The sequence below is a fragment of the Microtus oregoni genome, unplaced genomic scaffold (genome assembly GCF_018167655.1).
Source record: "Microtus oregoni isolate MIOR12 unplaced genomic scaffold, Mior012 000009F_ref0000495, whole genome shotgun sequence".
Lineage (NCBI taxonomy): Eukaryota > Metazoa > Chordata > Mammalia > Rodentia > Cricetidae > Microtus > Microtus oregoni.
Window position 1 is genome coordinate 19,817,775 of NW_024543068.1, and position 22,137 is coordinate 19,839,911.

Here is a 22,137-nt window from a genome sequence, read left to right on the forward strand (position 1 = left end):
CAAGATTTTTAGAAACCCCTCACTGATACTGCTTTCAGGCTACAGTGACTTTGATGCTAAGTGTGTAGTCCTTCTTCAGCCACGCCTCTCTTTATCCCTGTACTCATTCTGCTGGAAACTTTCAGGGCAAAAAAAAATTATTGTTAAGAAGATTCATTCTTAACAACAGTCTGTTATCTTTCTATTATTTTTTAATCACTTGGGAAAGCCTGAAATAGTGCAAGCTATCCATCACCAAATGTTTCTTGATTATACTTAAAATTCAATTTTAATATTTCATTGTCCTCAACTGTAAAATGAAGACAGTTACCAGCACAGTCTATGTCAATGATTCTCAAACTTGGTCTCAAGATACAGACATTTTCTCAGAAATGAAATTTCTTCGGCCCTACTCCTGACAGCCTGTATCAGAATCCACCATTTTAACAAGTCTTCCAGGCATGCTAATGTTATAGATTCTTGGGTTCTTTATGCAATAGTTATGAAGAGTAAAATAAATCCAATAACATCATCTTAAAAGTGAGTTACATCATCCTTATTAAAATATTAAATTGTTCTCCTTGAAAAAAAACCAATAGCAAATTCACTAAATCAAGATAAAATGAAAATCAAAGTGAAAAAAATTATTAAATAATCTGTATTTGTTTATTTTAGATACAGATTTTTGTCATGTAGCCCAGACTGGCCTTGAACTCTCAATTTTCTAATCTCAGATTCCCAAGCACTGGAATTATGGGTATATGCTGCTACACACAGGTATACAATACTTTAAAAATAAAATATTGTTCTACATTTTATATGCATAATGTACAGCATTTATGAATCAAGAGAAAAGGTGATTATAGCCTATAAAACTGTCCCTAGAAACCAGCTAATCTGACCTCACCAGAGATCTGTGACGGTACACAAGCTCCTTACCTGACCAGTGTCCAGTGGAGAGGCCAGACCTGTCTGTGCATGTCTCACTTACAGGTCTAAACACAGTCTCCCATCCACCAGTAGCATAGCGCCAATTCTGAGATTCCAAAATGAGTGTTCGCTGGGTGCCATAAGCAATCATGAAGCAGTAAACTACATGATGGAGTTGACAACCATAGCCACAGCCTTTGTTGATGTTACATACCAGCTTCCTGGCTTTACTGCAGTCCTTGGGATTCTGTCAGTGAAACACAGAAGATAAAGATATAAGAAATATATATAAGAACTTCCCATTTTGGTTACAGGTATTGAAAAATCACATAATAAGCCAGAGCTTGTTTGGCATATTTCTTATTTAAATAAATAAAGTCTTATGGGTAGTATCCAATAAAAATTTGATGTGCATATTAGGGGAGATGGCACACACAAAAAGAATTACTTTGGAAATATCACTAAATAAATGTGAAATTAATAAGTTAAATTAAAAACAGTGTCTAACTTTTCTATAACTCAGAACATGTAAGTGTGAACAACCCTGAATTTAATGTTATAACTGCTGAGATCACGCTGGGAGGAATGGTTTCTCTTACCCCAGCAGCACTTCAGCACTCTTAGAAGATATTCTTTGACAAAATCCAAGGCAGCTTAAATGAAAATCTGTAACTTTTGTGGTAAGTCATTCCCAAATTCTGAATGCTACAAAGAAAACTAGGCTTCCATCAAGAAACAAGGGGTACAGAGTAGCTGGTGTGACAGTTAGGTGAGGGAAGGCGCTTGTCACTAAGCCTAATGACCAGTCACACGTGGCAGAAGATGAGAACTGAACCCTAAGCATTGTCATGCAGTACATGTACACACACACACACACACACACACACACACACACACACACACAATTTCTTAAGGTATTGAGTAAAAGAATCTCAAAATTCAACATTTACAAAATATCAGTCATTGAACTTTATACCCAACTTGATGACAGCTACCAGCAATTTTCACAAGTGAATAGAGAACACTTCTTTTGTGCCTACTCTGAAAATGTGATACGCCATTTTTAAATTGAGACCATTTTTTTTATATTTCTATATTTCCCCAGAGAACAGCAAATGTTTAATTAGTATGAAAACTTCTTGGTTTTCATTGTAAAATTTCAAATCTGCTCTTAATATAGATGAGCAACTACTATATGTTCCTAGCCATCTTAATTTCTTATAACAAACTGTCTTGGTTGAGACTCTTTTTGTTGTTGTTGTTTTTCTTTTTGAAAAAGGGTTTCACTGTGTGACAGTGCTGGCTGTTCTGGAACTTGCTTTGTAGACCAGGCTGGCCTCGAACTCACCGAGATCCACCTGTCTCTGTCTCCCAAGTGCTGGGATTAAAGGTATGCACCACTATTGCCCAGCTTTGGTTAAGCCCCTTGAGCCTGAGTTTCCAAACTAATTTTTTTTTTTTTTCCCGTGAAAGGGAAGAGAAGATAAACATTTTTAGGAACAGAATCCCAGCCCTCCTCCCTATGATCTTGGACTAACACAGTCACCACGCTCCTGCTAATGGGAGCCTCACTTAGAAATGCTAAGATAGTAAAATGATTCTGAAGGAAACCTGAGGAAGGGAAATGCAGTATTATCACCTTCAGAAGCACCTTTTACATGCGCACGTTATAGCAAGCTGGTCATATTTAGATCAAAGCCAAACTGCCACCACCAAGAAACTTGTGTTAAAGCATTAATGAATCTGAGACCATCCTGAAAATATTGTGTAGATTTTGTCAATATTGTTGCCATAATCAACATAAGAATTGTAGATTCTTTTATTTGACTACCAACTCACGGCAGACTCATGAGGAAATTATCCCTGTTGTCACAGGCACAAAAGGCACGTGCATATGCACACGCACACGCACACACACGCACACACACACACACGCACGCACGCACACACACACGCGCGCGCGCGCACACACACACACACACACACACACACACACAGCAAGGGCAGAAGGCAGGTTGACAGCACATTGCAAAGCTGCTCAGTAGCATGTACCCTAGCATATGAGGATCTGGGAATGACACTTTCAAAGTGGTTTGAAACATTATTAGTGATTCAGCAATTTATCAAGGGAGCAGATAAACATTATTTGCCAGATTTTTTTTATGAGGCATTAAAAATACAGAACTTAAATAACTCTAAAAATCATATCAAGAAAAGAAAAAAAGAAAATGTCCCCATACATGCTGATTATTCTTTGAGGCATTTCAAAAGTAGCAAAGACAGCACAGAATGTCCCTAGCTACCACACTCCGTTTCTTCCATCACTATGTTTTACATGTCATTTGTGTGTGTGTGTTAAGGAGCAAATGTGAGAGAACAAAACTGGCCAATCATACAGCCTTTGCTGTAGACTCCAGGGCTTTTAATTAAAAGAAGATTGCCATCTACATCTAACAAAAACCGGGTGAAGGTTGACTGGAAGCACACTAATTTTTTCATGTGCGCTATAGGTAACAGAAAGAAAAACATTTATTATGCTTGATTCTGAAGAGAAGGATCTACGTGTAAAAGGTATACAGGACCCCAAGGCAGAGAATGACAAGAGAAACTGGATGACTGGAATAATGGCTGTGAGTAAAACAAAGGAAAGCCACAGTATGGCTTCTAGTTTTGCCAAAATGCTAATATTTGAAAGTATGGAAAATTCAAAGGATGTTTTTCATAAAAGATCCACAAAATGCAGAAGAAAGGAAAAACAAAAACAGAAAAGGTATTTGTGTTTATAGCATAAGATTAGGTGCACTGGAATAAAGATCTAGAAAAATACTTTTCAGATAATAAAAAGGGATTAATCCTTTTGAGAACAAGTAACAAATCTGAGACTGACAAGGATTTACTGGGATGGAAAAGAACTTTACAGGAACACTCTAATGTGAACTGTCTTTAAAATCCACTGTTGTTACAATAACAAGTGTTATTTATAGATTTATAGACAGCTACAAAAGGGAAATAAATTCATAGTTCTGTAGCCTTTAAATTAATTACCAAGTAGCTTTTATCAATCACCATTGGTCCTGGCCTTCTACTATCTGGCCGTGGAAGTCTTGAAGGTGTGTCTTACTAAGGACTAGGAGACAGAGAAATGCCTTGTTACTGAAGAAGCTTTGTTCCACACGCAAACACTTTATCACTTTATCTGATGACAAAATCTGTTCTGCAGTTGCATTTGGTATACTTAAAGCATCTCTGCTACGGAAATCTCTACTAGTTATGTAAGACTATAGGTATGTGGTTGTTTTATATTGTGATTCTTATCAATCATTCCTTTCCTTTTATAGAATTTCCTTCGCCTGCTACAATTCATACAGAAGATTATGGTGTACTCCAGCAGAGGTAAGCTCACTAGAAAATAATTTATGAGAGTAAAAGATGAGGGAATATATATTGAAGATGTTCCAGTAAGTCCCAAAGGAGAAAGACTTCTTCACCTCAGCGTCCTTCTGACTTCAGCATCACAAATTAACCAATCAAAACTTAGGCATTTCACACAGACATTATTTAGTATACTCAATGAACCTTGGACGAAGTATCTAACAAAATAAGAAAACATACATACAACTTAGTAAGACAGTTTGAATATCCTGATATTGTGGTAAATCAAAAATTAAAAAAACAGACTATAAAAACTTATTTTCAGCTAGACTGAAAGGACTCTAAATAAAACTGCAATCATTAATATGTTAAGGCTTTAAAGATACAGCTTATTATACTTATGTGAAGTAATAAGGGCGGCAGGGCTGCATTCTCAGCACCCCCGGCCGCCTGTCTGGCTAGCTTATGCCCCAAAATAATTACACAGACACTGTATTCTTTTAAGCACTGCTTGGCCCTTTAGCTCTAGCACTTACAGGCTAATTCTCACATCCCGATCAACCCATCTCTAATAATCTGTGAGAACCAGTCTTACCGGGAAGATTCTAGCCTAGTCCATCCTGGGTTGGAGCTTTATGCCGGGAGCGGGGCATGGTGTCTCTCTCTGAGGCGTCTGCTCCCGAGAGAGCTGTGGAGTCTCTGAGCTCACTTCCTATTCCTCCCAGCATTTTGTTCTGTTTACTCCTCCCACCTATCCTCTAACCAATAAAATGGGCCAGGGCAGTGCCTTTATTAGCCAATGACCTTCCTCCATCATTTCCCCTTTTTCGGTTTAAACAAAAAAAAGGCTTTAACATAGCAAAATTACATATAACAAAACAGTTATCAAGTAAAAAGTTACAATAATCTTTATCATAACTAAGGAAAACTATAACTATAACTAACTATTCTTAACTCCATCAAAGACTCCAGAAAGATATATTACCTAAGTAAACAAGAACTAAGAAACTTAGTTCTAGAAATGACAAAGACATCTCGCTGCCTGGACAGTCACCCAAAGTTCTTTTGTACCGTTGGGGCATCCATCTTCAGCCTTCAGGCCCATGGTATCCAGCAGACATTTCCATAAAGCAGGAAAATTCAAAGTCAGTTCAGTCACTATCTGTTGTGTCCTGCAGAATGTCTCGCAGACTCTTTCAAAATGAATCAGGAACCCCGAAAGATCATCTCACCTTAGGCAAGTTCAGTAGTCCTCTCTCTGCGGGTTCTCTGTGTCCAGTTTATGCAATAGTCCAGGCAAGAGCAGTTTCTTGCCCAAATGGCTATCAAACTCCATAAGGTGCCTCTTCGATGCCCATCTTCCTCTTGAAGTAGATTGGTGCTGCCAGGAGCAGACGTGTCTCATTGTCATGAAAAGTCCTCAGTTATTAAAACATTAAATGTCCTATTCTGTAATCTTTGAAAGACATGAAGAATGTCTATCTAAAATATATCTCTATATATCTAGAAAATCTAACTAACATGACTACAAGCTTTACTATTATCGATGATCATCTATTAACAACCTATATTTCTTAATTATACAGTACATATTTAAATGAACTACACAATCACAATACCTTAATCAAAATCAGAAACACTTATACATATAACAAAATTGACCTTAAATCTCTGTCAATAAAGCAAAATCTATACTAATGCAAATTATTCATACCTATATCATATCCCCCTTTAAATGTAAAAGAACGTTTATAAACCATATTTGGGAATATGGGCGCAGTTTTTTCTCTCCAAACTGCTTCCTGCTGAATGGGGGCGTCGTTAACTAGGTCTTTCATGGTATAACCTGTGTGCTAGTTTCATCTCAGTTGGCAGTTGAGCGAAGCAATTTTTTGAAGGCGTGCACAGGAACCATTCAGGAGGACGTGGTCCATCATACCAAATCGGAATAGAAGAAATGAACAGCGTCTCATCCTCTGTGAAAACAAAATAAGAAACTCCTTTCCAAAGTATCATATCCTTAGATCCAAATTCATAATATCTATGTTGGATTAGTTCAGCAGCATTTATAAACAAATATCTTTTAGCAGCTGTTGGTCCTTCCTCAGCATTCAAACGATTCAAAGAGAGCATAATAGCATACAGTATCAAAATTCTCTGTATATTTTCCATCTTTGTGCAGCTTTGTTTTAACCTCTATTTTGTTTATTTTTACTTTTAACTCTTTGCTTTTTGAGACAGGTTCTCTGTATCTTTGACCTGAAGTAACTCTGTAGACCAGGCTGTCTTTGAACTCTCAGAGATCCGCCTGTCTCTGCCTCCCAGGCATTCGGGATTAAAGGTGTACACTACTACACCTTGAACTCACAGAGATCTGTTTGTCTCTGCCTTCTAGGCACTGGGATTAAAGGCGTGTGCTACCACACACAACAACTCTCTTCCTTTTTTTTATGTTTTTTACTTTAAGAACTTCAACTTTTAGTCTGCATATATTTTTAACACACTTTAAACCATTCAGAAATTTTCTCTGTCTTTGAATCTCTCTTTACTGTATATCTCTCTTTTTCTGACCACATGAGTCTTTAATTTACCAAGCAATATCAGTAGGATTAAAGGCGTGGCTTTGCCGGCTAGATCCAGTCCATTCCTTAGCTTTCCAGCCTCATGGCTGAGGTACTGGCTGTAGCCATGTTTACTGGATGGCATTTCAAGGTCCCTGCCAGCAAGTGAGCTACAACAGACAACACTCAAGTCCTCTCTCAGTAGCCGGCCCTCCTGCCTCAAACAGTCAGAGTTTGCCCTGGCAGGACAGCCCAGAAAGCCGGCATTTTTAAACGGCGCAGCTTTTTTCCTGCTACGACTGAAAACCGAAAAGCATGCGCTCAGCTTTTCGTCAACACCGTTTAAGTATTTCGTGGCAGGACCTCTTAATGAGCTGCAGGCTTTGCAGCTAAAGCTGAGTCAGGAAGCCTCTCTTAGATGAGGTGCTTGCTTGCCTCTGGCAAGCAGAGCAGACCCGAGAACACAGCGAGTCTAGTTGCCATCAAACTAATTGTAGCACTTTACTCCATTTATGCTCTATTCAAAAGCTCTGTCTCCCGCAGGAGCCAGACAGAGATCGCAATGGCGGCACAGCCCCAGGAAGTCGCGCTTTAAAATGACACAGCCTTTTTTCTGCTACTGTTGCTGAATCGGGAAATCTCTCTACAGCACGCCACCAACAAACAGCAAAAATCTGTGTTAAACTCTCTCTCCCTTATTTTTAAGCCTTCTCAGGTTTTTTAAGTGGGTTTAGCCGTTCACACGTCTGGGCGCCAACCTGTAGTAGTATGGGGCGGCAGGGCTGCGTCCCCCACTTATGAAACACAAAAGTAAATGAAAAGGGAGTGTTTCTCTTAAAAACAAGTTACAAGAGCCGGGCGGTGGTGGCGCACGCTTTTAATCCCAGCACTCGGGAGGCAGAGGCAGGCGGATCTCTGTGAGTTCGAGGCCAGCCTGGTCTACAAGAGCTAGTTCCAGGACAGGAACCAAAAGCTACAGAGAAACTCTGTCTTGAAAATCAAAAAAAAAAAAAAAAAAAGAGCAAGTTACAAATCAGATTGACAGGAATTTATCCTGACAGAAAGATATTTTATAGAAAATAAACTTAAAATTATTCAATTTATAGAATTACTGCACAAAATTAAAATATGAGTTATAATTCATGGCACTTCCGCAATCACACATAATGTGCATACATATACACACAAACATCGCTGTACTTTGCTCACTTGCTTGTGTGAGAGACTGTAAGGTAGTGGAGGAGTGGATCTAGGATCTCTTGAAGGCTAGGAACGCACTCTACTACTTATATTCTCAGTCTTCTTTTTACTCTCCATCTATTTAGTCGGTAGTTTGTGATTTTGTTTCTCTTGGGGTTTTTGTTGCTGTTGTTTTGTTTTTGAAGACAGAATTTCACTATGTAGCCCTGGTTGGCTCAAAATTTACTACGTAGATCAGGAAAGTTCAAACCTGTGGCATCCTCCTGCTATCGCCTCCTATTTATTTTTTATTTTGAGACAAAGGCTCACTAAATGGCTAAGGCTGGCCTTCTAGGCCTTTACCAACAAGGCCGGCTGTAGGTGGTTTTCTTAAAACAAGACATGTAAGCTTCACTTCTTTACAATGAAGATAACTGTCCAAATTTTAGAATGACAAGATTAACGTAAATAAAGTTCCAGACAATTACCCTAATGAAAGAGCTTTGGAAGAAGAGGTTTAGAGGTGTGTTTGTTCCAGTGAAGACTTTGCTATGAATTCAAATGCATGGCTTTGATTCAATTTGGTAATTTAAAAATGAGACAAAATAATCTCAATTCTCAACCTCTCCGTGTCAATCTATCTTTTACTACAGTGATACTTTAAGACTAAATGACATAGAATACACTCAAAATTAATTTAAATATGATCTTACTTATTCATATAATCTGAGGACACTATTTGACTCTAAGTGTAGTTTGGAGATGCTGGGACTGAGATCAGAGCCTTGTGCATGTCAGGCATGTTCTTTACCACTGAGATATATTTCACCTAAATCACTGATTTTTGATACTTAATATTTTCCCTTATATACATAAATAAAAGCTCTTTGAAGTACAAATTCCATTTGCAATGACATTTCTCACTTTTTTAAACTGACCAAAAATATTATGAAGAACAGCTAATAAGCAACAAATAAAAACACGCAGTCAATATAAACAGGACATAACATCTCCATATATGTCTTAAAGAGGAAACATTCTGTAAGCTCAACTAAATCTGTTTAAAAGATAGAAAAGATGTTCACACTCACAAAACTAAATTCAAAGTTGGCTGGCCTATGAATTATAAATTTCGGTTTCTCAATCTACCTTCCTCAAGATGTCTTCAATACAAGAAGTAGCAAGAAATATAAGCTTAGAGCACCAAGCTGGTTACTTTTATAGGCTAATAATTAACAATCAGAATCCCAGGGGAGCCTTTCACCTCCCTCTTAACATTCCTTCCATTGGGAGGTGTCAAGCTACAGATAGCTTCTCTTTCTAATGAAGAAAGCTTGGCAAAAAGAAACCAGGTAAGTTAAATTTTATTGTGCTCTAATCTTTTTTTCATAAGATTAGAGAATACAAAGAGCACAATTTTTTAATTTGTTTGATTAAAAAGAATTGCAATATCTAGTTTTGTGTTGGTAATGAAGAAAAGATTCATTAACAGTGCGGTAAAAGCACTTCATTGTATTGGAAACGATCTGATTTCATTTCTTTAAAATTATTTTCAAAGCCAATGGAGAAAAGGTAATGAGGCAACTAAGAGAAGTGAAGCACCGCATGTTGGAAATTAAAATGAAGACTCTGGGCATAGTTAATAACCATGAAAGTGAAAGTTAAAAAAAGCATTCTCATTTTTAAAAGCCAAGACTGGAAATGAGTGGCTGTGGACATATTAAACAAGAATATTTCCCTCACAAAGTTAAGATGATGGAGGTGTCCTTTCCAAGCTTGCAGAGACAAGCAAGGATCTTGGTTCAAATGATAACTTAACAGTTAAAATCTTTTCAGCATTGCAGTGCAATCATTCTGCTTTAACTGATCCCCAGGACATGTGGCAGTATGACTTTATGATTTATCACTAAATAATACTTATGACTTATTTGATTTTAGAAATGCAGCATCACTTCTACCTTTTAGAAAACTTTTATAATAAGATGTTGGAAAATTCAGCAAAAATTAAAGAATTCTAATTGAAGTTCAACTTGCATCCAAGTAAATGAAATGAATAAGGTATTTGCCAAGAGTACTGCTACCAAAGATGACACGGGGAGGGAATAACAACTGCCATACTACCAGCTATTTCTAGGATCACAGATGCACAAAAAAGAGTTTTTGCAACTTAGTAATAAATTACATAGTCCTTTTATTACTGACAACTAATGGTGTGAGCATATTAAAAAACTTAAAATGACAACATGTAGTGAGCTATAGATAGCACAGTGCCACAAATTCAGAAAAGTTCCTTCAGTACCACTAAATATTTCAAGAAATATTTACATTCTTACCAAAAATGCCTAAACTGTGAAACCACTTTGGCAAGAACTTTGAATGAAGGAACTAAATTTACAATTTACTGTAAATCATACCTAAAGTTTATACTACTCAAAATTAAGAATTATTTAATTATAAGTGACTACTGAAAATGTCACCAAGATTAAAGATAAAGAAACAAAGTAAATAACATAATAATCTATGTAGAAAACCTGATAAGATCTGCAAAACCTTTACCTGTCTAATAAGCAGTTTTGGCAAAATTGCAAAGTTAAGCTCAATGTATAAAATTCAACAGTAGTTTTACACACTTCCAGTACTAAGATATGCTTATTATAGAATATAAAAAATGAAAAGATATATAACCATATTTTTAAAAGAAGAACAAGGTTAGAGAAATCATACTATCCCATTTTAATATCTACTGCAAAGCTATAGGAACCAAGAAAGTGTGGGAATGAAAGAGCAGATGTGACTACACTACTTGGCTTTCAACAAAAGCAATAAAATGATGGGAAAAGGCGAGTCTTTGAACAATGTTCAAATAAGCAAGAAAATGAACCCGGATTATTGGTTCATATCAGAACTCCAAATGGATCATAGACCTAAATGTAAGAGCTTAATTATAAAACTAGAACTGGAGAGGCAATGATTCCATTTTAGAGTATTTGCCTGGCATGCACAAAGTCCTGAATTCAATCCCTAGTGCTAGCAAAAGAGATTTAAAAATAGGAAAATAAGCCAGGTGGTAGTGGCACACATCTTTAATCTCAGCACTCAGGAGGCAGAGGTAGGTGGTACTCTGTGAGTTCGAGGCCAGCCTGGTCTACAAGAGCTAGTTCCAGGACAGGCTCCAAAGCTACAGAGAAACCCTGTCTTGAAAAAAAATAGGTAAATAAAGAAAAAAAGAAGAAAACGGGAAAAAAGTCTAGCCACCTTTCATAAGTATAAAAGAGCAAACTATAAATAAAATAGGATTTCATTAACCTAAAAACGTTTGCTCTTCATAAGACAGTGATAAGAAAATAAATAGATGCTAGAGAGACGGCTCAGTGATAAAGAGCACTGCTGCTCTTCCAGAGCGCTCAGGTACAGTTCCCACTCATATGGTAACTGATAACTACCTGTAGTTGCCTTGCCAGGGGATCTGACATTCTCTTCTAGACTGCAGGCACCAGGCATGTGCACACACTGCATATACAAATAATGTAGACAAACACTTATACACATAAAAAATTAATTAAAAAAAAAGAAATAGGTAAGCTACAGACTGGAAAAAAAGATTTTCAGGATACCTAGTAAACTCAAACCTAGAATAAAGAGCCTCAATAACTCAATCATAAGAAAACAAATATCCCAAAAGATTTGAACTGGTCCTTCATTAAAGAAGAAAGCGGGGGAGGAGATAGCTAAGTTAGCTGGCCTTACTAGCATGTGGACCTGAGTCTGATCTCCAGCATGCACATGAAAAAAGTTGGGCATGGTGGTGCATCTCAATAAAACAAAACAAATGGTGGTAAGCACCTGAGAAGTGGCACCTAATGTTGTCCCCTACCTGTCCCAAGTACATTTGCACTGCTACACATAATAGGATACAAAGATGATAAATAGACAAAGAGATACCATCCAACTACAGTCAAAAGAAAATATAAACTATATAAACTGAACCCATAGCATACTAGTAAAAACATAATAAGTGGCTAAAATAAGAAGATTGATTATATCAAGTGTTAGCAAGGATGTGGGAGAACTGATTAAGAGTGTAAACAGGGACAAGTAAGACAGAACAGTAGTTAAAGGCGTTTGTGTTAAACCTGAATTCAATCACTGGAATCCACATGGTGAAAGGAGAGAATCAGTTCTAGCGAGCTGTCCTCTGTTGTCACATCCATGTGTGTGCATGCACACAGGCAGGCAGGCAAGCATGCACACACAAATAAAGCCAAGAAAAAGAGATGTAAATAGTATACCCATTTCTGAAATCAGTACCAGATGGGATTCTAGAACTAAAAGAAAACGTGGACACATGACCCTGTCCCTAAGGCTGAAGCAATCTCCAATGACCACTAGCAAATGAAATTTTAGTGTTCTCCAAGGGAGTCTCACTGGGGACATAAACTACCCTTAAGGGTAGGCTACATATTTAGCAGAAGATGGTCAACAGAAAACAAATCAATGCATCTTTGCAGGGTCCTTGTTTCATAATGTCATGTCAGGATTTTTCCTTTATGTTTCTTTCTCTTTTTTATGTGTATGTATGTATATATGTATGTATATGTATATATATGTGTGTGTGTATATATATATGCTTCAGGTTTTGTGTTTTTATGGGATTCCTGAGTTAATGAGCTCCTGTATCTATATGTTTCTTGTGCCTTTTATTGGGCTCTTTTCCTTCTGTTTGTTTTGCCCTGTTCTGATGTGTTTGTTTTTGTTTTATCTTATTTTATTTTATTATTATCCCTTACATGCCTGTTTTCTAATGAGACAGAAACGGGGTGAATCCAGATGGGGGAAGAGTTGGGAAGGAAATGGAAAGAGCAGAGGGAGGGGAAGACATAATCAGGATATATTGTAGGGGAAAAAAACTATTTTCAATTTTTAAAAAAAAGAAAAAAACACATTAGTGTTTCAATACTGGGATAGTTGCTCTAGAATATTCAAATACATCAGTAGCAAAGGTTAGAATTCTGAGAATTGTGCTAGGTAGATATCTCAGTGTTTTCTGTATCACACCATTTCCACTGAGAACCTGACGAGAGATAATAAATTAGATTTTCAATGAGGATTATGAAGCTGAAATTATGACATCTGATATTTTCTTCATCTATTAAATGGGGAAAATATCAAAGTTATGAGCATCTGAATATTATGGAAGACAAATGGAGCAGTACTATGAATGCTGTAACTGTCAGTTTGGGATGCATGGCAAAGAAAAAAATGAGTGAAAACCTGATAAAGTTTTCTCAGTTTGAAAAACAAAACAACAATAACAACAAACAAACAAACAGAACAACAACAAACTCCCTAAGAAATTAAGCATACATTCTACCCTTAGGCAATTTCAATGAAATGGAGAGGAATGAAAGCATAAGCATGGGTGAACATCTGTACACAGATGCTCAAAAGAGTTTCTTCATAATAGCCTCAGACTGGACATAATTAAATGTCTCTCCAAAAGCAAATGAAGAAACAGTGGTGTATCCACAAATGTAGTATGATTCATAAATAAAAGTAATGAAATACTGATATATACAATGTGACCCAAGGAGTAATTTTAAAGGAGAAACAGAAAATACAGCAGATGGAAGGTACCTGTTACAGTGTGAGGTACTGACTATGACCAGATCATAGTTTAAGTACAGTGGCTGAAAGTTTAATGAGTATGTGGAAGCTTACAAATCATTGTTATTTCCTTTTTATTAATAAACGAGATGATGGTTCTGTACCACCAGCTGTTCACAGTTCACTGAATGAGGATCTAGTTGATAGGGGACAATTACCTCTTCCCTGTAGGAGGTAAAGTGGTTCTCATTCTGCAGATTCCTCTAATGGTCATGGGAGTATGAGACCAAGAGAACATGCCAACACCAAGTTTGTTTTTAATGACCCCTAAACACTTGATCACCCCATTTACCTGTATGAAAACAGATGCCTTAAAATAGGCAGAGTGATGTCAAGGACTGCCCTTCTGCTTCTGATCTTTAAGAAAAAGCCATTCTTGTACATGGAAACTATACAAGCATAGAATTAGAAAAAGGATTGAGTGGAGGACATTTTATGGTTATTTCAACTAAAAAAAAATTCCTTATTCAGTTTTAAATACTTCTATTAATTCACTATTTTCTCAAAACAGTTTACTCTCAGTTTATTTCCAGTTAAAGATGCTTCCATTCCCAACATTTCAGCTCTTTCAATTACTTAGAAAGGTCCACTCTCCAAGTTTGTCTCTACTTCTAAGGCAAACTCAACACCTCTCAATTCTTCCTGCCTGCACTACAATTTCTTTGTCCTAAATGCTCTCGCTGATTCTAGGCTCTTCAAATATTAATACAGTTCAACCAAATACTACTTTTAGATTCTATCATCCACTGTATCTTTTATGTATAAAACTCTTTTAAAACTAGGTTGTCACTAGTGTACCATGCCCAGGGCCCTGGGTTCAATCCCTAGCACTAGGATGTATAACAAAAACCAGAAAGTGTCTAGAGAATATTAACAATAAAATAAAATTCAAAACTTTACCCTTACAAATATCTAATGTTATTTATACATATAAGTAAGAATTTAAAAAGAACACATAAAAAAAGATGGAAAAGGCCCTTAAGAAGTTGATCAGTATTTATTTCTTATCGAATGGCATCTATAAAATAGATACTTTTTGTTAATCATTTAATGTTCATATACCATAAAGCCTATTCTCTATAATCAAGCTCTAAAATCTCTTTGTACCTTACTTTTCATCCCTCCTTTTCATACAACCCTAAACTCCCGACAAACTAAAGAGTTCAACCCCCCTCCACACCCCCGAAATGGGCCACTGCTCACAACATACTTTTCAGCTGGCATACATATCCTTTGCCTCTATTTCTGGATGTAGAAATCACACTTGACCACCTTCACAGTTCGGGTCAGATAATATAGCCTCCATAAACTATCCCCAATGTCTCCTTCAAAATGCCACGAAGCATTTCCAACAGACTACAGCATGTTCATAATTATATAGTTTGTGTATATGTGAACAGGTAGCTCTTTTTTAGGCTAGACGGGAACTTTGTTTTAGTCACTGTCATATTCCTGAGGCATAAAATATTATCTCTCTGTTATACGTAAAATGAGTGAGTAGCTAGTTTTTAAAAAAGCACTAGAAAGACTTTTAAAAAGCAAAACTTAATTTTCGCTTTTTATTTTATTATGTTTTTAAAAAATTTCTATTCAAGGTTTATTTCTTAACCTAACCTTCTTACCTGGAGATATGTTATTCTCCGCTGGACCAACTCTGTCAGATCTTTGGCCTCTTTTTCCCGCCAATCACCTGCTCCATCTGTTTGACTGAGGTAGTATAGATCTGTCATGATAGATCTGTGAAAGCAAGCAACATTGGAGGTACACTTATTTGTACTGTTTTAATGGATTATACAAAACCACAGGGAGCCAGGAATAGGTGGTGTTTATCTTTTATTTTTCATTAAGACTATGAAATTTAAAAATTAAGCCTCTACCATCCGCGAATTATTCCTATAGAAAATCTTTTCTGACAAAAAGATAGACAACTTTTCCCCACAGACCAACCAGCCACAGCGTCGTTCCCCACCATCTCCCCCCAAAACAGAAAAAGTATAAAGAATATAATACAGTGTTGTTCTCCGTCCCCCCAAAAAGCAGAAAAATATAAAGAATGCAATTCAGTAAGCATGGTATTGGTATTTGAATGGACCACTGTATCCTCTTGTCATTTGATGGCCCCTCTTAGTATTCCACTCTGAGTGACTGGAAAAAGAGTGTCCTAAACAATCAAGGATTACTAATTCTTTCTTTTAAAGGAACAAGTACTAAGATTTTAGGTCATATGAACATCTGCTAATATTTTTTTGGAATTATGCAATGCTTCATAAATTTTCACGTGCAAAAGCCATGGGAATCTCTGTACCATTCCAGTTTTCATATGCCTACTGCCAAAAGGCGCATCCTCTATCACCTTTGTAGCAGGAAAGTTGCCATAGAAAATAAGTGAATAAGTGTGTTTCTGTTCCAATAAAACTTTATATTAAAAAAGGAGGAAAAGAGCCCAATTTTACCCTTGGATTATAATTTGCTGTTCTTTCATCAAAACTAATGTAATGGTTATGATATTTTCTCACTGTGTAACCATTATTAATTTCAATTATAACATGTTAGATTTCCTGTCAATAAACTAAAATACCCTGCAAATTGCAAAGAGATAATGTTAGAGCTGGTAAAAATGGTTTTACTTAAATTGCATTGAATAAAAACAATGGTTTGCACTTAGTATTAAAGAAAGTTCAAAAGCATTCTCTAACAGGCCCCAAGTAATCTGTCAGTATCTGACTATGAAGTCAGTATACGACTATCACAACCAGTATCTGACTATAAATCTCTACCAATACTGATAACAACTAAGCTACCAGAATTATTGTAACAGTTTTCTGATAATTCTCCCAGCTCCCAGCTTTGCCTATGTGTAGAGTTTACTCATGGTGCCCAGTTCCTCTTAATAATCAAATAACACTTCTGCTTTGCACTTAACATTGAGTTGACCCTTCAAATCACTTAAAAGTCAAAGCTTTGACTTAAAAGACCCAACACATCATGACCCACCATTCGATCTGATCTCTTCCTAATGACTTCTTTGCCTACTTTATTTCAGTCACACTGGCCTCATTGCAAACATTTAGGAATATGAGCATATTGCTACTGTGGGCATTTACAATTGCTCCTTTCCATACTGGAGTGCCCAGACATCCATCTACATCAACCAAATATCCTGCAAATACTTGTTCAAATGTCACCTTCTTCATAAGGCTTTCCTGGATTAAAATACTTTTTTTTGTTAGAAAATAGATTTTTTATTGATAGTGAGTGAAGTTGTCAGTTTTCACTACACAAGTTGCATAAGCCAAGGTTCGCTTTATATTGATAAAAATGTCTTATTTCACTTGCAATCATAAACATTATTCCAGTAAAAGAGGTACACTTTCTCTCCTTTTTGTCTTTCTCGCATGATCACAATGTTACAATGAAGTAGCTCTTACATAATGGGAGAAGAGCACCCCAGGCCCTACAGCCCAGGCCAATCCACACTGCTGCTCCAGCCCAGTGGGTACTTGCTGTGTCTCCATGAGAAATAGTTTAACGTCCCCCCTCCCAGCTTCTTTTAAATAGCCAACATCCTACCACCACCATTGCCCACTTCTGTTCCTTCCCTCTCCTTGTTCTCCTTCCCATTCATGGGTTCCAATTCTAAAAACTCTCAGAAAGTTGTTTTGCAGAGCTTACCTTGAGAACAAAAAGCACAGACTAATACTTATACAATAAGGGAAAGGAGTTACTGGTTGGGGATAACAGTAATATGTGGAAAGGACGGCTAGGCATAGAAACTATTCAATATTCAGTCCCCTGTAAGAATTGAAGAGGACTGATCCATCAGAGGGACTCGGTTAACAAGTGTTGAAATGAGTCCTCAACAACTGTGAGTTAGTCACCTAGGAAGACATAACATGGCTTCAGTAACTTTTATTTCTACTTCCTGACTAAATGTTGCATCAGTTAGCAACTAAAACTAGCAGCTCACATAAAGCCATTTGGACTAAGAATGATTGCACAGTGAACAATGATAACACATTTGAAAAGAAGAAAATATTGATGTAAAATGACCATTAAAAGCCTAAGACACCATTCAGAATATTCAGCCTGAGTTAGTAGAAGAAGGGCTCTATATATGTTTTGGAACAATGAGTCACTATCAAAGGATTTCTGGCATTTATTGGTGTCAAAATTACCTACTGACAGGACACTCTGAAGCTTAGCTTAGTAATTTCATTTTCATCCTTTTTGAACATGGTAAGAGTATAAAACATATTGTTTTATTAATTTTTATACTTGTTATTCTATTTTAAGATTGAAACAATTTCTTTGTATGCAGAAAATTTTAGCTATCTCTTTAACAAATTAACCTGCTAGGTCACAGAACAGTTTTCAAATTTAAATCTTTTTCTTATTATCAAACTGAGCTCTGTATGGAATATTGTATGGCCTACAATATTCTTTATAGTTACTAAGTTAAAAAGTTGCTACTTTCCATGGCTTGAGTGTTTTCTGAGTGTCCCCAAGGGCCCATTGTGTTTAAAATCTTTATCTCCAGGGTAGCAGCATTGTGAAGTAGTAAAATGGGGTGGGATTATCTAGAAGGGGGTCCTAAAATTCGTGGACCCTCAAAAGAGGCAATGTGACATCATTCATATTCCCCCCCCCCCCCATGGCCTGACTGTCTCTCCCCTCCCCTTCTCTTTGACTATCTGGCCATGTAACCTCTTCCACACGTCTCTCATGATGCTGGGAGGGCTTCAGCTGGAACTGAGTGAGAACAACATCAAGTCTGTAAACAAGTCTCTTGTCTTTATGAAACTGACTCTTTCAGACATTTCCCTGTGGTGCTGCAAACTTGCTTAACACACTGACCACATGGAATTATGATTTCACCTGAGAAGCACAGAAATCTTTAACTATAATTGTGCTGTAAGGCTCAGCTGGAAATTTACAATACTTTCTCAGTTTTATAAAAATCTATCACAACACAGTTGTGGTTCCCTATATTTCAAAGGCACCACCACATCCACTCATTTCCTCCTACTCATCAAGTAGTAATGGTCATAAAACATATTGCAAATCTCCATGTTAAACAGCAATATTACTGGTGGAGATAAAGCACAGTGGAATAAAAACCTACTAGCAAATGCCTATTGGAGGAAAGAAGGAAACCCAAAATGCTATTTTTAGATTTAAAATTAAAATAAACATGTGAATACACATACACATATGTACATAGATGAGAACAAAACACAGTAAGTTTTATTGACAATCATAGCTTCAAGTGGAGGGAAAACATATTAAGCCTAATCTGAAAAGGATTCTTTAAAATATATTAAAAAAAAATATTGTGTCTTAGGCTGTCTTCTCTTTTTTCCTTAACATAGGCTCTTGATATAGTTCAGCCTGGGGTCAATTTGTGGTTTTCTTATATCAGTACCTAGAAACTGGGCTTATATAAGCCTCTACATCTAGCTGTGATTTCTAGATTCAGATCTTAGGAGTTAAGAAATTCCTTTTCCATCAAAAATGGAAGTGAAGATCTGCATATCTTAATGAGCTGATAAATTAAAAAAGCAGTTTACTTTCAAACCACGTTATATTAGTACTAAGTCTTGGTAATTCATTCCATCTCAATCTGTGTAGAAGTCAAAATGATCAAGCAACTAGACGACTAAATATAAGAAAGAAAAGTGTTCAATATCATCTGATATAGAAAACAGCAAATAAAAACTATAATGTGGCAACATTTCAACCAATTAATATGACATTTACAACATATATACACATATGCATGCCCAAGATTTAAAGAAAAGGAACTCAAACACTTTTGCAGGGATGTAGATTAGTTAATCATATGATTCAGTTATCTCACTTCTAAATACATATCTGGTATCTGAAGAAAATATAATCAGCATGTCAATGTAATATGTTTATAGCTGCATTAGTCACAGTAGCTAAGAAATACAATCAACCTAGATGCCCATCCTTAAATAAGAGGATAAACAAGTGTCTTAGTTAGAGTTTCTACTGCTGTGAAGAAAGACCACGACCAAAGCAATCTGGGAGAGGTTTTGTTTTTTGAGACAGGGTTTCTCTGTAGCTTTGGAGCCTGTCCTGGAACTAACTCTTGTAGACCAGGCTGGCCTCGAACTCACAGAGATGTGTCTGCCTCTGCCTCCCAAGTGGGATTAAAGGTGTGCGCCACCACCACCTGGCTAGCAATCTGGCAGAGGAAAGGGTTTATTGGTTTACATATCCCAAGTCACAGTCCATTAAGGGAAGCCACTGCAAGAACTCAAACTGGGCAGGAAACTGGAGGCAGGAACCTGGAAGAGGGAGCTGATGCAAATGCCATGAAGGACTGCTGCTTACTGGCTTGTTCAGCCTGCTTTCTTCTTATAGCATCTAGGACCACTAGCCCTGGGACGGCACCACCCACAAGGGCCCTCTCCTATCAATCACTAATTAAGGAAAAACTCTATAAAGGCATTATCTCAATTGATATTCCCTCTTATCAAATGACGCTAGCTTGTGTCAAGCTGACATAAAACTAGCTAGCACAATAATAAACAAATAATAAACATTCCTTGTTATTTTTTTCTTGGTGGCATAATTGAGACAGATTCAACACCCCCTCCCTCTACACACATAAACTTTCACAAAAAAAGTTTTAGGAGTATAAAAATAGAAAAATAACTCAAGAGAAAATATGAAGAACACAGATGGAGCCAATTTTTAGATGAAGTTTCAACTGAATATTGTTCAGCCATTAAGAAGACTGAAATCAATCCATATCTATCCCCATGCACAAAACTCATGTCAAAATGGATTAAAGATCTCAATACAAATCCGACCACACTAAGCCTGATAGAAGAGAAAGTGGGAAGTAGTCTTCAATGCATGGGCACAGGAGACCACTTCCTAAATATAGTATCAGGAGCACAGAAAATGAGAGCAAGAATAAATAAACGGGACCTCCTGAAACTGAGAAGCTTCTGTAAAGCAAAGGACAGTCAATAAGACAAAAAGGCAGCCTGCTGAATGGGAAAAGATATTCACTAACCCCACATCAGACAGAGGACTGATCTCCAAAATATCCGAAGAACTCAAAAAATTAGACATCAAAATTCCAAATAACCCAATTTAAAAATGGGATACAGAACTAAACAGAGAATTCTCAACAGAAGAATCTCAAATGGCCAAAAGACACTTAAGGAAATGTTCAACATCCTTAGCTATCAGGGAAATGTAAATCAAAAGGACTCTGAGATACCATCTTACACTTGTCAGAATAGCTAAGATCAAAAACATCAATGATAGCTTATGCTACAGAGAATACAGATGGTGGTGGGAATGCAAACTTGTACAACCACTCTGAAAATCAGTATGGCAGTTTCTCAGAAAATTGAAAATCAACCTATCTCAGAACCCAACAATACCACTCTTGGACATAAACCCAAAGGATGCTCAATCATACTACAAGGACATTTGTTCAACTATGTTAACAGCAGCATTATTTGTAATAGTCAGAACCTGAAAACAACCTAGATGCCCCTCAACCAAAGAATGGACAAAGAAAATATGGTACATTTACACAAAGGAATACTACTACTCAGCGGTAAAAAACAATGACATCTTGAAATTTGCATGCAAATGGATGGAATTAGAAAAAAACATCCTGAGTGAGGTAACCCAGACCCAGAAAGATGAGCATGGTATGTACTCACTCATAAGTGGATAATAGCTGTAAAGCAAAGGATAACAAGGCTAAAGTCCAAGAGCCCAGAGAAGCTAAGAAACAAGGAGAACCCTAAGAGTAACATATATAGATTCCCCTGTGAAGGGGAAATAAACAAGATTTCCTGAGAAAATTGGGAGCATGGGGGTGGGGGGGAAGAGAGGGTAGATGGCAAGGAGGAGGGAAGAAGGGGGCGTGTGTAGAACTTGAAGGAGCTGGATAGTAGAGATGGAGGGAGGACAGAGACAGAGAGCAAGGATAGAAATATCTTGATTGAGGGAGCCATTATGGGGCTAGCAAGAAACCTGGCACTAGAGAAATTCCCAGGAATTCACAAGGATGGCCCCAGCTAAGACCCTAAGAAATATAAGAGAGGAGACCTGATCTTGACTTGCCATGTAGTCAGACTGATGAATATCTTAAATATCACCATAGAACTTTCATCCAGCAACTGATGGAAACAGAGGCAGAAACAGGCATCAGAGCACTGGACTGAGCTCTCAAAGTCCAGTTGAAGAGTGGGAGGAATGAGAATATAAGCAAAAAGGTCAAGACCATGATGGGTTCACCCACTGAAACAGTTTATCTGAGCTAATGGGAGCTCACAAACTCCAGCCGGACTGGGAAGGAACAAGCATAGGACTAAACTAGTCCCTCTGTAGTTGACAGTTGCATGGCTGGGCCAGATTGCTGGGCCACTGGCAGTGGATTTATCCCTACTACTTGTAC

The 22,137-nt window shown here is 37.1% G+C and overlaps 1 protein-coding gene across 4 annotated transcripts in view; it reads right to left on the reverse strand.

Moving 5' to 3' along the window:
* The window catches only part of Fut8 (fucosyltransferase 8), a 210,528-nt gene that overhangs the window by 43,131 nt on the left and 145,260 nt on the right, over positions 1–22,137 (reverse strand). For all 4 annotated transcript variants that reach the window (XM_041658252.1, XM_041658251.1, XM_041658250.1 and 1 more), the window contains 2 exons: positions 15,308–15,422; positions 919–1,156 (listed from right to left, as the gene is read on the reverse strand). In XM_041658252.1, coding sequence (XP_041514186.1) covers positions 919–1,156; positions 15,308–15,422 — 353 coding nt within the window. The remainder of the gene's footprint in view (positions 1–918; positions 1,157–15,307; positions 15,423–22,137) is intronic.